A 15765-nucleotide genomic window follows, 5' to 3' on the forward strand; every position below is an offset into this window, starting at 1 on the left:
ATATTGTAATTAAAAAATTTACAAAAATAAAAATTACAAATCGTAGGCACGGAGACCGGGAGAATAGCAGGTGCAGCAGAGAGAGAGAGAGTTGAAAACAGCAGGTCTGGGACAAGGTAGCACGTCCGGTGAACAGATCAGGGTTCCATAGCTGCAGGCAGAAGAGTGTAAACTGGAGCAGCAGTATGACCAGGTGGACTGGGGACAGCAAGGAGTCATCAGGCCAGGTAGTCCTGAAGACAATGCTCTCTGATCATTAGCTGATGGCTCCCAACCCGTTTACTTTTCCCAATGGCAATGTTCATGCAAAAATAGGTTATTTCCAAGTAATGATCTCTATGGTGAGAACTAACTTGCATGGGGGTGGCTCTATAATTTGCGAAAACTCAGAGAGTTAGATCAAAGGCTTGGAGAAGCGACGAGCACCACAACAATAAAGTGGTTACAAAGTAGCCCATCTCTCTCACAAATGAAACAGGCTATATATTTGTTCCATCTCTGTAAACAGTTTTCAAACTAAAAATACAAGCGGTATTTCATATTTAAATAGTGTCAAATGGTAGCAGTTGGAAATTATTTTTTTATTCACGTTGAACTGCACAGACTGATTTCCTGAAAAGTATTGCTACATATTACCTTAATCTACCAGGAGATGTCAGTGTTGTTCTATTTCTCGTCACAAATATTATTTCCTCCTGTTAGGGTTGGATGCATGCATAGGCATCATTTCAGAAGCAAGTACATTTTGGTGTTGATAGGTTATTGTAGCAGATAGTGTGGAGTACATGGACATACCAGCCTACCATCCATCCTCCGAGAATATTTTCATGTGGCTCATTTTCCCAAAACTGAAAGCCAGTGAAATGTACTTACTGAAAGCATCTTTTCAAAGTTCGCAATCATTTCGAACTTCTTTGAATTGCCAACATTTTTTCATCCTCAACCTTTGACAAACACCAGTCTTTGAGATCCTAGTGTTGATATGGATGCTTCATCCGTCATTCCTTTACTCTCCTAAACCGAAACTCCTGAACAGAACAGGGACTAAAATGTCAATGTAAATGTACTAGCCTACTCCACCAGATATCAAGACTGCGCCTTTAAAATGTATGATGTGCCTGCATGAGAGGTGGGTGTCAGGTATGTGGATAATCTGAGCTCAGTGCTCACCTCAAATTGGCAGTGTCAATAGGCCGGCCAGCCAGCACCATGCAACTCAGTGTTTAGAGCAGGTAGGGTTTAAAATGTGGGACAAACATTGACACTAATAACAGTGCAGAGGTGCTCAGCACTGGCATGCACTAAGTACAAAGAAAACTCAACAAACAGTAAGGTATGCTTTGGCATACATTTTAAGCTGCCCTCTAGGCCAGGTCTCCCTTGTAAAAGAGGTATTCTGACCACAATGGGACTTCCTGGATAAGGTAGACTTGGTACAGATCCATTTAATTTGTCTTACGTCTGTATTATAGTCTCTACTGACCCCCACTAACAAATGTCATAACATCAGCTGTAAGATTGGAAGCAAGACCACCTTGAAGCAGTCTATATAGGTTTTCAAACGTGTCTTCTGTCAAACAAGGGTAATCTAGTTGACTGTTCCTCTGAAAGTATGCTATGCTATCACAACACCCCATCAGACCAAGAGTTTACCATTCAAAATAAATGCATCATGTCACTAAACACACAGCACTAGGATAAAATAGTTTTATTTATAATAGTTTCTCAGCAAAGGTATGCCTCAACTTGCAAGACAATTGTTGGCAGTACGTACAACACCTGTAATTGCCATAGAATGGAATCAAACAAATCTAATTCTTACACACTAATTATCTGTAAAATAAAAAATCTAAATGGCAAATATTTCCAGAGATTTCTTTGTAGAATGGACAACATTTAAGAGTATATAGTGTTATGCACTACACTGATATGGCCTTCTTTTCCTTTAATACAAATAAAAAGTTACTACCTTTTAACTGCATTGTGTAACATTTAGTATTTATCCATTTTGAAAAAATATTATAATAATTGAATCTCCATTTTCTTAATATATTAAATGATGCCAACATTGTTCATCCATCAATCTCCATTGACAAGTGGTAAAGTTAAACAACAAAAATGTACAATATGGGATAAGAAATCAATTTCAACATATCACTTTAAATATAGGGATTTGATTACACAAATATTTCAAAGACTGAAAACTTCAGCCATCTACACTGATTCTGGAGGGTTGCATTACATGTATATTTTTCAAAGCAACTTCACATTCTTTTGTGGAAAAGTACAAATATTAAAAAGGTCAACTATTCCTATGGATATTTTCTCAAACTCTTGGAACAGGTTCATTGATCCAAAACGATTTGTTGTAGCTAGACTAAAGCTGTTCACCTTCATATTTTTATTTTTATATCCGATTCTGAATAATTATGTTTTAAAAGCATTAAGTCCTTCAACTGCAGAGCTGCCTCACTTTGGGGGTGTTGAGAGTTGTTGATGCACTATGAGAGGAGTGACAATACGCTGGTGAAGGAGGAGAAAGGTTGAAGCGTTATATATATATATATATGATGGCACCTTTCTCACATGGTCTTCCCTCTGTCTCCTGGACTGGCATGAGAAGGTAGGAAACAGACTGCCAAAAGAAAGAGGAGGGGGCTGGTGGATAAGAGAGTCTCTGGTGCTAGCACTGTGGATGGAGTCTAGCTGGGCTCAACACGCAGCTTCTTTCTATTGGGCGACTCCTCTGGCTCTGATTCAGAGCTGGAGTCGGAGCCTCCATCGAAGGCAGACACTGTGCTCCCTTTGGGGTTGGTGTACCAGCTGCTGTCAGAGGACGAGTAGTTGGGCTGGAGCGTAGTGTTCCCCTTGGCCTTCTCCAGTGCACGGACTGCAATCACCCAGAGAAACACAGAACAGGAGAAGTATCAGTCTCTCCCTTCTCCACCATGAAACATTGTTCACTGGGATAATGCAAAAAAAGGCCATCAGAAGCAGAGCGTAAGTAGTGCAAGTATGGCTCTGATCAGTAGTGCACATGACCCAGACACACCATGACTCACCCTCCTGCACCTGCAGTTGTCCCTGGGCCTTGAGCCCACACTCACCCTGCTGCTCTAGCATTGCATTCTGCTTCTTCAGGTCGTCAATGTCCTGCTGGTGTGTGTGGTTTTTTCGTCTCATGTACTGGATGTAGTCTGTGGCTTTGTCTAGGATCTGAGCTCGGGAAGCCTGTTTGACAGATTGCTGTCAGCAGCAAATTAAAAACTCAGCCATGAGACAATGTTGCTTTTGTCCTTAACACAGCATTACAGATGACACACACTGCTGGCCTAGTTATTCAAGATTAGTCTAAATACCATTAGCTTATTGGAACCAAGTATCAATACAAGCTGATTATTAACTCATTAATGAAAATGAAAGATAAACTGTTCAAAATAATGGGTGAGGCTTATTAGATCACCATTGCTACTGTAGTACATTTAGCATGAATACATTTGGACATTCATACAAACTACTAACTTCATACAGTATTTATTCTACAGTCAGACAGAGCTGGAAAGTTGAAAATACAGATTACTAACTTTACTAACCTTCTCCCCTTGTAACACAGGCACAGAGTCCCGTAAACTGCTGAAGCTGTCTTTAATGTGGTCCCTACGTTTGCGCTCCAGCGCATTGTGATGTGCTCGTTTGTCAGCCTGCAAAGAGAGATTCACAGAGGAATCAATGTCAACCCAAACTAGCAATGGGCCTAATTGGTGGCCAAATGTTAAAGTAGGTTTCATCCTCCAATGTTAAAATGTTGTTTTTTTTTAACCATAGGCTGCCCCTTTCAATCCCCATTATACTCCAAACCCAATGATTTAACACATTAGCCCTACACATTGCTAATGAGTTTATCCTAGTAATGGTAAGACTAAATATGGCCTGATGCATAATTTAAAAGGGTTATTTCACTCAAATTACAAAATGACATTTGTTACCTTACCCTGTAGACATGTTAACATTTTAGCATTGGTGGCACAAATCCCATTCAAGTCATGGGACCAATATGAGTCTTTTTCGCACATGTTCAAAACATCTGTAAGTGACTGTTGAGCTTCACAATACATTTTAGATGCTTTCGGATGATTTGGACAAAAAATGCTAATATTGGTCCCATGACGAATGGGATTTATGCCACAAATGCTAGAACGTTAGCATGTGGAAACTAAACCAAAGCATGGATTGCTGTCATACCTTGTCCATAGACTGCTTACAGTGTAAGGAAACCAATGTGTAATTTTGTAATTTGGATAAACTATCCCTTTAAAGCTGCAATATGTAACATTTTGGGCAACCGACCAAATTCACATAGAAAAGTTATAGATCTGTCATTTTCATTGAAAGCAAGTCTGTGTAGGTATGTTCTATGTGCCCTATTTCTATGCTTCCCGTTCTTAAGTTTTGTTTTTGTGTCTTTTACTTTCGGTTTTGTACACCAGCTTCAAAAAGCTGAAAATACAATATTTTGGGTTATGGATGGTACAATGATTCTACACTATACAGTGCATTCGGAAAGTATTCAGACCCCTTCTCTTTTTCCACATTTTGTTACAGCCTTAATCTAAAATTGATTAAATACTTTTTGTCCCTCATCAATCTACACACAATACCCCGTAATGAGAAAGCGAAAACAGATTTTTGACAAATAAATCAAAACAGAAATACCTTATTTACATAAGTATTCAGACCCTTTGCTAGGAGACTCGAAATTGAGCTCAGGTGCTTCCTGTTGCCATTGATCATCCTTCAGATGTTTCTACAACTTGATTAGAGTCCACCTGTGTTAAATGTAATTGGACATGATTTGGAAAGGCACACACCGGTCTATATAAAGGTCCCACAGTTGACAGTGCATGTCAGAGCAAAAACCAAGCCATGAGGTCCAAGGAATTGTCCGTAGAGCTCCGAGACAGGATTGTGTCGAGGCACAGATCTGGGGAAGGGTACCACATTTATTTTTGCAGCATTGAAGGTCCCCAAGAACACAGTGGCCTCCATCATTCTTAAATGGAAGAAGTTTGGAACCACCAAGACTCTTCCTAGAGCTGGCCGCCCGGCCAAACTGAGCAATCGGGGGAGAAGGGCCTTGGTCAGGAAGGTGACCAAGAACCCGATGGTCACGCTGACAGAGCTCCAAAGCTCCTCTGTGGAGATGGGAGAACCTTTCAGAAGGACAACCATCTCTGCAGCACTACACCAATCAAGCCTTTATGGTAGAGTGGCCAGATAGAAGCCACTCCTAAGTAAAAGGCAAGACAGCCCGCTTGGAGTTTGCTAAAAAGGCACCTAAAGGACTCTGACCATGAGAAACAAGATTCTCTGGTCTGATGAAACCAAGATTGAACTCTTTGGCCTGAATGCCAAGCGTCACGTCTGGAGGAACCTGACACCATCCCTACGTTGAAGCATGGTGGTGGCAGCATCATGCTGTGAAGATGTTTTTCAGGCAGGGACTGGGAGACTAGTCAGGATTGAGGGAAAGATCAACGGAGCAAAGTACAGAGAGATCCTTGATGAAAACCTGCTCCAGATCACTCAGGACCTCAGACTGGGGAGAAGGTTCACCTTCCAACAGCACAACGACCCTAAGCACACAGCCAAGTCAACGCAGGAGTGGCTTCAGGACAAGTCTCTGAATGTCCTTGAGTGGCACAGCCAGAGCCCAGACTTGAACATCTCTGGAGAGACCTGAAAATAGCTGTGCAGCGACGCTTCCCATCCAACCTGACCGAGCTTGAGAGGATCTGCAGAGAAGAATGGGAGAAACTCCCCAAATACAGGTGTGCCTAGCTTGTAGCATCATACCCAAGAAGACTCCAGGCAGTAATCGCTGCAAAAGGTGCTTCAACAAAATATTGAGTAATGGGTCTGAATAGTTATGCAAATGTGATGAGTTTATTGTTAATACATTTGCAAAAATGTCAAAAAAAATGTGTTTGCTTTGTCATTATGGCGTATTGTGTGTAGATTGCTTCTATTTATTTAATAAATTTTAGAATAAGGCTGTAATGTAACAAAATGTGGAAAAAGTCAAGGGGTCTGAATACTTTCCGAATGCACTGTATAGTCTAGTGAGTGTGCGTAGGATCAGTGCAGTTAGTTCAGGTACCATTAATTGACTATTTAGCAGTCTTATGGCTTGGGGGCAGAAGCTGCCGATGCTCCGGTACCGTTTGCTGGACAGTACCAGAGTGAACAGTCTATTGCTTGGGTGGCTGGAGTCCTTCGCAATTTTTCGGGCTTTCCTCTGACACCGCCTGATAGAGGTCCTGGATGGCAGGGATCTCGGCCCCAGTGATGTACTTGGCTGTCCGCACCACCCTCTGTAGCACTTTGCGGTGAAGAGCGTTGCATTTGCCATACCAAGCGGGCATGCAGCCAGTCAAGATGCTCTCGATGGTGCAGCTGTAGAACTTTGAGGATACGAGGGCCCATGCCAAATCTTTTTTGCCTCCTGAGGGGGAAGAGGTGCTGCCGTGCCCTCTTCACGAGGTGCTGCCGTGCCCTCTTCACGAGGTGCTGCCGTGCCCTCTTCACGAGGTGCTGCCGTGCCCTCTTGGAGGGATCTATGGTTTTGAACGCTGAGCTGTAGTCTATGAACAGCATTCTTACCTAGTTATTTCCCCTACTGTCCAGGTGGGAGAGGGCAGTGTGAAGTGCAATTTAGATTGTGTGTTCTGTGGATCTGTTGGGGCAGTATGCGAATTGGAGTGGGTCTAGGGTATAATGTGATAATAGTATGAACTTTCTGTACAAAAAAAGTTAAGATAAACACGATAAAAGTCACTATATAGCAAAGTTGGGTTGGAACTCGGCGCCATCTTGTCACAAATATTATTTTGGCACGATACTATCTGACTCCAAGTATCGATTTGTAAAAAAAAAAAAAAAAAAAAAAGTTTGCTACTGTAGGTAGAGTTAGCTAGCGCTAGTCGGCTGTACCTGCGCCAAAATTCCAGTATTTTATCCTATTTCTTGTTCTCCTTCTAAATAGTGAGCCAACAGGTTTTCTGCACTTTTATTTCCCTGACTCATCAAAAGCATCATGCATTTGCAATTCTTTATTTGAAAAATCACTATTTTTATTGTGAATTAGAGGGCTGCATACCTCAATAACAATTCTAGAAATATTTGCACTTTCATAATAACATTAGAGGAAAAATATAGTGTTATGGATGTGACATTCTGCGTTATGACAGGGTCCCAAAAGACAGACAGCAAATTATGACACTGCTATTTCAAATGTACAAAGTTATAGTAATTTCATTCTATATCTAAGATGAAATGTTATCAATCACCTACTGAATAACAGAATAAACATGAACAAACTATATATAGAATCGTGAGAGTTATGAGAATTGCAATACATATAGTTTCGGAACCTAAGTATCGTGATAATATCGTATCGTGAGGTCCCTGGCAATTCCCAGCCCTAATGGACAATGTCGGTCTAATACTATACTACCTCCGATGTACTCTGTCTGATCCTCATCATCACCCACCTCTAGCCTACATGTCCTTTTAATATTGTTTTTGAAATCACCAATGTCCCAAGTTCTAAGCAGGACTGAATGGTACCACATCAGTTGGTTGCTCTCTAAACAGCTAACAAAATGGTGTATGACTCCATGTTCATCACCAAGCATTATGAGGGATTCGCCAATCATTGAATTTATGCAAGAAGACAATATGCCATATCAGTCAGTGTAATATCACTGCTCTTATCCAGAGCTGGTGATCCATCATCCAGCTCAATCAAAATGGGGGACAGGAATCCTCCTTTAGATCTCTATGAAAAAGCTCTGATAGCATCATACAGACAACAAGTGCCATGATCTGGCATGCACAACAATATGAAGAAAAAAACATTTATATGTTGCTTTCTGGGCTTTAACAGAAACAAACAGCTCAAATGCATTGTCTTTTCACCTATCGATGAAGTGTGAACAACCTGTCAAAATACTAAATAAATGTGAAATCTTGACGGGAAGGACCCAATGTATATTATTCCCTCTCCTGGGGAGCACAGTACACAGCCAAAAATGACATGACTTGAGAATGGCATCCTCTGCATAGCATGATACTAGCTTGATACTTGGCGGAATTTACCCATCTAACATGGTTAGGTTAAGCCGTAAGGTTTACAAGCTGCATGCAAGAAAACAAACTAAAGGAAAGGGTAATTTCTTCCCGCTAGCTAGCTAAATATAGGATGTGTTTAGGCATATAGGATGGAATTACGCTTTCATAAACCTCATAGTTGTGATTTTAGCTAGCTACATGTATAAGAGAAAAGTATAACTAGCTAGCTAACTTTGGAAAAATGGCACTGTCCTTGTACACTTCTCTGCACGAGCTTAGCTGACCTCGCAACCGTGTTGTTGGGGTAATATTAACCCATTCATAGACACTAAAACTACCTTTGGCACCCATTGATGATACCATCTTCTGGCCGGGGAAGTTTTGTTAAGAGTCCCGACACTCGTTCTGAACATTAAAACACATCGTTTTTACGGTTTTGGAAACATAAGGAACGTATTTTCCAAATAATTTTCAAAAAACAAAAGGTTAAATTACCACACACCTTTTATAGGGTTACCACACGTCCATATCTCCATGTTACAGCGCTTATTTACAGAACACAGACGGAAGACAGAGGCGACCACCTGTGCTAATTAGCTATCTAGCGTGCTCCGAACACCTGTGTGTCAGCGTAACTCGAGAAGTGTAGCGGAAGTGTAGTTTTGTTGGATGGAGGCACCCATAGCTGTATGGATGTGTGCAAAACTGCTACAGTAAGTGTATCCTTTTTATTTTAAGGATTCTTTCTCGCTGGTGAAAGATAAAGGCCATATGTTTCGAAAGCCTACTCCATCGAGAAAATTGAAATACTGCTTGTTTTCAAATCAAACGTTATTTGTCACACGAGTCCTCATGCTAGCTAGCAGTAATCACAGCAGCCATTATGGAATGGCACGTCACGTTGAACAACAAAGGAGGGGTTTGCCTCTTCATCAACTCCAACTGGTGTGCTAATTCCACTGTTCACCCGTCTTGGAATACCTGATGGTCAAATGCCAACCCTTCTACCTCCCGAGGGAGTTTTAGGGGCGATAAAGTCCTAGACCACTGCTATTCTACCAACAAGCAAGCATACAAGGCCCTTCTTCGTCCACTATTCGGCAAATCAGATAATGACTCCCTACTCTTGCTTCCTGTTTACAAGCAGACGTGGAAACTGGAAGTACCCGCGATTCGCTCCGTTGAGAAATGTTCACCAAAATCAGAGGTTATGCTACAGGACTGCTTTGCTAGCGCTGATTGGAATATGTTTCGAGACTACGCCGATAACATTGATGAGCTAATCACATCAGTCACTGGCTTCATTAGAAAATGCACCTGCGACGTTGTACCCACGGTGAGGGTTCGCTGCTTCCCCAGTCAAAAGCCCTGGATTAACACAGAGGTTGGCGCTAAACTAAAGAGCAGGGCTACCGCACACAGAGCTATCGTAGACAACCCTGATGCTATGGCCGAAGACAGGAATAAGTACAAGAAGGCCTGCAATGACCTCTGCAGATTCATCAAACGAGCAAAAGGACACTATAGGAATAAGGTGGACTCATATTACACAGGCTCTGACGCCCGCCACATGTGGCAGGGGCAACAGTCCATTACGGATTACAAAAGGAAGACCCAAACGTGATCTACCCAACGATGCTTCTCTACCAGACGAATTCAATGCATATTCACATTAATTTTCAACCTCTCCTTGTTCCAGTCTGTAATCCCCACATGTTTTAAGATGACCACAATCATTCCTGTTCCTAAGAATTCTAAGGCTTCATGCCACAATGATTACCACCCTGTAGCACTCACTTCTGGTTGGTTATGGCAAACATTAACTCCACCATCCCAGCCACCCTAGACCCACTCCAATTTGCATACCGCCCCAACAGATCCATAGACGACGCAATCTCAATTGATCTCAAAACTGCCCTCACCCACCTAGATAAGAGGAACACCTATGTGAGAATGCTGTTCACTGACTACAGCTCAGCTTTCAACACCATTATCCCTCCAAGCTCATCACAAAGCTTAGGACTCTGGGTCTGAACACCTCCCTCTGCAACTGGATACAGGACTTCCTGACAGGCCGACCCCAGGTGGTGAGGGTAGGCAACATCACCTCAACCACGCTGACCCTTAACACAAGGGCCCCACAGGGGTGTGTGCTTAGTCCCCTCCTGTACTCCCTATTCACCCACGACTGTATGGCCACGCACAACTGCAACGCCATTATCAAGTTTGCTGATGACACGACAGTGGTAGGCCTGATCACCGGCGACAACGAGTTAGCCTACAGGGAGGAGGACAGTGACCTGGCAGTGTGGGGCTCTCCCTCAACGTCAGGAAGACCAAGGAGCTGTTTGTGGACTTACAGGAAACGGGAAGCGAGCACGCCCCCATCCACATCGACAGGCGGCAATGGAGCAGGTAGACAGCTTCAAGTTCCTCGTGGCCAAATCACTAAAGACTTAAAATGGTTCAAACACACGCGCAGAGTTGTGAGGAAGGCTGAAAAAGTTTGGCCCTCAGAAATGTTTTGGTACCCTTTCCCAGATCTGTGCCTCGACACAATCCTGTTTCGGAGCTCTATGGACAATTCCTTCGACCTCATGGCTTAGTTTTTGCTCTGACATGCACTCTCAACTGTGGGACCTTATATAGACAGGTGTGTGCCTTTCCAAATCATGTCCAATCAATTGAATTTACCACAGGTGGACTCCAATCAAGTTGTAGAAACATCTCAAGGATGATCAATGGATACAGGATGCACCTGAGCTCAATTTCGAGTCTCATAGCAAAGGGTCTGAATACTTATGTAAATGTGGTATCAGTTCATGTATTTTTATACATTAGCAAACATTTCTAAAAACCTGTTTTTGCTTTGTCATTATGGGGTATTGTATTTAGATTGATGAGGGAACAAGGCTGTAACGTAACAAAATGTGGAATAAGTCAAGGGGTCTGATTACTTTCAGAACGCACTGTATGCTTCTTTCATATCAGCGAGAAAGAATATTTCAAATAAAAAAGAGACACTTACTGTAGCGGTTTTGCACAGATCCATACACTGTGTGCCTCCAGTTGATGAACTACACTTTCTCCCCAGTTACTTGTACAAACAGGTCAGTGGAGGCTGCACGGAGGAGGACGGCTCCTAATAATGGCTGGAACGGAGTGAATGGAATGAATGGAATGGCATCAAACCAGGTTTGATGTATTTGATTTGATACTAATTCCACTCCAGCCATTACCACGAGCCCATCCTACCCAATTAAGGAGCCACCAACCTCTGTGACACAGGTGTTCAGAGCATGCTAGATAGATAATTAGCACAGGTTGTTCAGGAACAAACATTGTCGAGGCAAACCGAAGCCGGTAGCCATATACAGCTCTGGAAAAAATTAAGAGACCACTGCACATTTTTCTTAAATCAGCATCTCTACATGTATGACAGCCATTCCATTCCAGTGTCTGTTGAATTTCAACACAGGCACACCTCATTCTACTGAATTAGGTACTGATTAGGTGATCACCTGAACCAAATCTTATTTAATGAGGAAAAGTATAAAAACCACTGCTGTGGTCATCACTATACTCTTGCAATAAGACCAGCTGGATGGCAAAAACAGTGCTAATAGTATCTCAAAAGTAATATTAATCAGAAATAACTATGGACCATGCCAAAAGAGTTGAAAAGGAAAGTTGAGTGAGGAAAAGAAGGGTTCAATTCTGGCTTTACTGGCAGGGGGATACAGTGAGCGTCAGGTTGCTTCCATCCTTAAAATTTAAAAGACGGCGGTTCATAAGAACAAGGTCAAGCAGCAGACATTGGGGACAACAAAGCTACAGACTGGCAGAGGGCGAAAACGACTCTACTGACCGGGATGACCGCCGACTCATTCGAATGTCACTCAACAACCGTAGGATGACATCAAGTGACCTACAAAAATAATGACAAACGGCAGCTGGGGTGAAGTGCACGGCGAGGACGGTTTGAAACAGGCTCCTACGGGCAGGTCTGAAGTCGTGCAAAGCTAGAAAAAAGCCCTTCATCAATGAGAAGCAAAGAAGAGCCAGGCTCAGGTTTGCAAAAGACCATAAGGATTGGACCGTAGAGGACTGGAGTAAGGTAATTTTCTCTGATGAGTCCAATTTTCAGCTTTGCCCAACACCTGGTCGTCTAATGGTTGGACGGAGACCTGGAGAGGCCTACAAGCCACAGTGTCTCGCACCCACTGTGAAATTTGGTGGAGGATCTGTGGGTGCTTCAGCAAGGCTGGAATCGGGCAGATTTGTCTTTGTGAAGGACGCATGAATCAAGCCACGTACAAGGTTGTCCTGGAAGAAAACTTGCTTCCTTTTGCTCTGACATTGTTCCCCAACTCTGAGGATTGGTTTTTCCAGCAGGACAATGCACCATGCCACACAGCCAGGTCAATCAAGGTGTGGGTGGAGGACCACCAGATCAAGACCCAGTTAAAACATTAGTATTGTGTTGTTTAAAAATGAACATGAACTTATTTTATTTTCATTATTCGAGGTCTGACAACACTACATCTTTTTTGTTATTTTGACCAGTTGTCATTTTCTGCAAATAAATGCTCTAAATTACAATATTTGGGGGGAATTTGGGAGAAATGTTGTCAGTAGTTTATAGAATAAAATAAAAATGTTAATTTTATCCAAACACATACATATAAATAGTAAAGCCAGAGAAACTGATAATTTTGCAGTGGTCTCTTAATTTTTTCCAGAGCTGTATATATTATTTATTTTTTACCCCCAATTTGTGTGATATCCAACACACGCTGTAACATGGAGATATGGCCGTGTGGGAACACTAACCCTGTAAAGGTGTGTATCAATTTAACGTATTGTATACATTTATTTTTCATTGATTATAAAAGATAAGATCCTTATCCTTCCAAAACCCCACTGCAAGAGATGCCTGTTAATGTTGAGACCAAGTGTCAGGGCTCTTAACAAAACTCCCCCGTAGAGAAGATGCCTTCATCCAATGACTTACGTGTAATGGAACTGAGAGCGGGGCGGCAGGTAGCTTAGTGGGTAAGAGCGTTGTGCCAGTAACCGAAAGGTCGCTGGTTCTAATCCCCGAGCCGACTAGGTGAAAAATCTATCGATGTGCCCTTAAACAAGGCACTTTTTGCTCCTGTAAGTCGCTCTGGATAAGAGCGTCTGCTAAATGACTAAAATGAGAGTCATGATCAAGGGCTAATCACATTCCTGTATTGAGGTACGTTTTCAGACTGGCTCCAGGTATCTTAATGTAACCATGTTTGCGTTCCGACCCCACGGACTGTGCAACTCAGCGTAATGGTAGGGTTGGTATCTTCTTGCAAGATAGACAAATGATACAGCTGGCTTTTGCGTCGCAGACATCGGTGTTTGTTGTTGCCCAAGGGTCTAGCTAGCCCATCGGTCTAGCCAAGTTAGCAAGCGATTTTCATTCAGTTCACCGCTTCAAATAAAACAGGCAAGCTTCGTGTTGGGCTAACGTTAACTACATTCTCCTAAAACTGGTAACGCTGGCTAACATTAGCTTGTAAGTCAAACGTTTATTTGATGACATTATAATAGATGCACATTTATTTAAAAAAATTCATAAATGATAATTTGTTGAGAATTTTCTTTGTTTTAGCTGACTGGGTTTGCAGGCTACTGGGTCAAAACTACTTCTGATCTGCCAGTTCAGCTACAGCTAGCTAGCTAGTACACCGGGAAACTACGAAAAGCACGCGTTTCCCTAATCATAAAGACTCGTTCGAGCACACATTAACTTACGTCACTGTCAACATCGATATCTTCGTTGTCGCTCATTCTTTGGTGAAATGTATGAAAAAATAGTGGTAAAAACAATGAGATGCGCTAGCAACCAAAATGAAATCAAGAACGGAGCGAATCCTTCAGCAGGGACATGACGATCAACGGTTTCTCTACACGTGATTCGCCTACACATGGACACAACAGCCTGTAAAGCGCATGTGCGAAGACGAAAGGTTGTATAGGTATTGGTGTCTTTGGAGTGACTCATTCGATTCTTACCATTATGTCACCGTTTTGTAATTGGACTGTATTATTCCTGACAAAGTTTTAAAATACCATTACAACTGTTCCAAGATCTGCTTTATCATTGTACCTTACACCTTGTGGTGAATAGGCAGCTGATCCTAATTCAGTGACTTCTACAGATGTATAGAAAGAGAGACAGACAGGCAAGTCTGTAAGTCGCTTTCTGCTAAATGGCATATTATATTATTATTGCTGTCTTTACCTGTTTATTGTTATTCAGAATTAGGCCTATGTATGTATGTACAATCTATACATTTTCCCTGTTTAAGCATGCATGGTTAACATTCTTGTTTGCAGAGGCCATTGATCACAAGAATAATAGAGGGGTATAGGCAGGCAGCGATGATAACCAGGCATCTCTATCTGCAGCCTGTGATTATGATGATAACCAGGCATCTCTATCTGCAGCCTGTGATTATGATGATAACCAGGCATCTCTATCTGCAGCCTGTGATTATGATGATAACCAGGCATCTCTATCTGCAGCCTGTGATTATAAACCAGATGGCAGCCCAGCTTCAGAAGCCCTCCCCCACTCCCCACCCTGAGCATACACTTCTCTCCATAGAACCTGCATAAAGCTGTTGTTTCCCTACCAGCACCTGAAAATTCCCCTGGCTGCAGTCTGAGGGTATGCAACATTGGCAGAACAAATAAAACATTTTTTAAAATCATCTCACAAATGGGTATGATATTTGATAATCAAGGAAATCTGTGTACTTTTTTATATATATATACTTTTTTGTACTTGTATGTATACCCCCCAAAAAAAAAAAAAAAAACAGGCCACCTATAGTATTCATAAATGGGATTATGTTTGGTGTTCACCTAATCAATCAGATAAGTAAACATAAATTATCCAACCATCTGACATTTTGCAATTATGCCATATGGTCCCTGATGGTTAATGAATGATCTTACAGTAGATACATTCTGTAAGATCTTGTATTAGTTATGTTTGACACTGATTCTTTAGCAGTAAAGAGAATGACACTGTCAAATGATAAACTTCCCAAGTAGGCACTACTTTGTCAGATGGGTCAGACCGAGCCCAACTAGACAACTTACATCAACTGAATCAATGTTCATAGAACAACCAGCTACAGTGGGGGAAAAAAGTATTTAGTCAGCCACCAATTGTGCAAGTTCTCCCACTTAAAAAGATGAGAGAGGCCTGTAATTTTCATCATAGGTACACGTCAACTATGACAGACAAAATGAGAAAAAAAAATCCATAAAATCACATTGTAGGATTTTTAATGAATTTATTTGCAAATTATGGTGGAAAATAAGTATTTGGTCAATAACAAAAGTTTCTCAATACTTTGTTATATACCCTTTGTTGGCAATGACACAGGTCAAACGTTTTCTGTAAGTCTTCACAAGGTTTTTACACACTCTTGCTGGTATTTTGGCCCATTCCTCCATGCAGAGCTCCTCTAGAGCAGTGATGTTTTGGGGCTGTCACTGGGCAACACGGACTTTCAACTCCTTCCAAAGATTTTCTATGGGGTTGAGATCTGGAGACTGGCTAGGCCACTCCAGGACCTTGAAATG

The 15765-nt window shown here is 41.9% G+C and overlaps 1 protein-coding gene across 5 annotated transcripts; it reads right to left on the bottom strand.

Moving 5' to 3' along the window:
- Window positions 1-1693: 1693 nt before the first annotated feature.
- Window positions 1694-14084, bottom strand: LOC121544930 (protein max). 5 transcript variants are annotated; one of them, XM_041855188.1, is made up of 5 exons: window positions 13921-14084; window positions 11159-11282; window positions 3585-3701; window positions 3063-3246; window positions 1694-2890 (listed from the first exon to the last, which is right to left on the bottom strand). In XM_041855188.1, exons 2-5 carry the CDS (start codon window positions 11180-11182, stop codon window positions 2703-2705), a joined length of 513 nt encoding a protein of 170 aa, XP_041711122.1. In that variant the 5' UTR covers window positions 11183-11282; window positions 13921-14084; the 3' UTR covers window positions 1694-2702. The 5 variants fall into 5 exon arrangements, with proteins under 5 accessions (XP_041711122.1, XP_041711120.1, XP_041711121.1 ...); XM_041855186.1 differs by lacking the exon at window positions 11159-11282 and having other exon boundaries at window positions 13921-14080; XM_041855187.1 differs by lacking the exon at window positions 11159-11282 and having other exon boundaries at window positions 3594-3701; window positions 13921-14078.
- Window positions 14085-15765: the final 1681 nt, after the last annotated feature.

The sequence above is a fragment of the Coregonus clupeaformis genome, chromosome 29, assembly GCF_020615455.1.
Source record: "Coregonus clupeaformis isolate EN_2021a chromosome 29, ASM2061545v1, whole genome shotgun sequence".
Classification (NCBI taxonomy): Eukaryota; Metazoa; Chordata; class Actinopteri; order Salmoniformes; family Salmonidae; genus Coregonus; species Coregonus clupeaformis.

Coding starts and splice junctions, on each gene's coding strand:
- LOC121544930 (XM_041855186.1), bottom strand. CDS start 13,956: ATGAGCGACAACGAAGATATCGATGTTGACAGTGAC. Junction 3,702..13,920: donor ATATCGATGTTGACAGTGAC/GTAAGTTAATGT, acceptor CTCTCTTTGCAG/GCTGACAAACGAGCACATCA. Junction 3,247..3,584: donor AAGGGGAGAAGGTTAGTAAA/GTTAGTAATCTG, acceptor TGCTGCTGACAG/CAATCTGTCAAACAGGCTTC.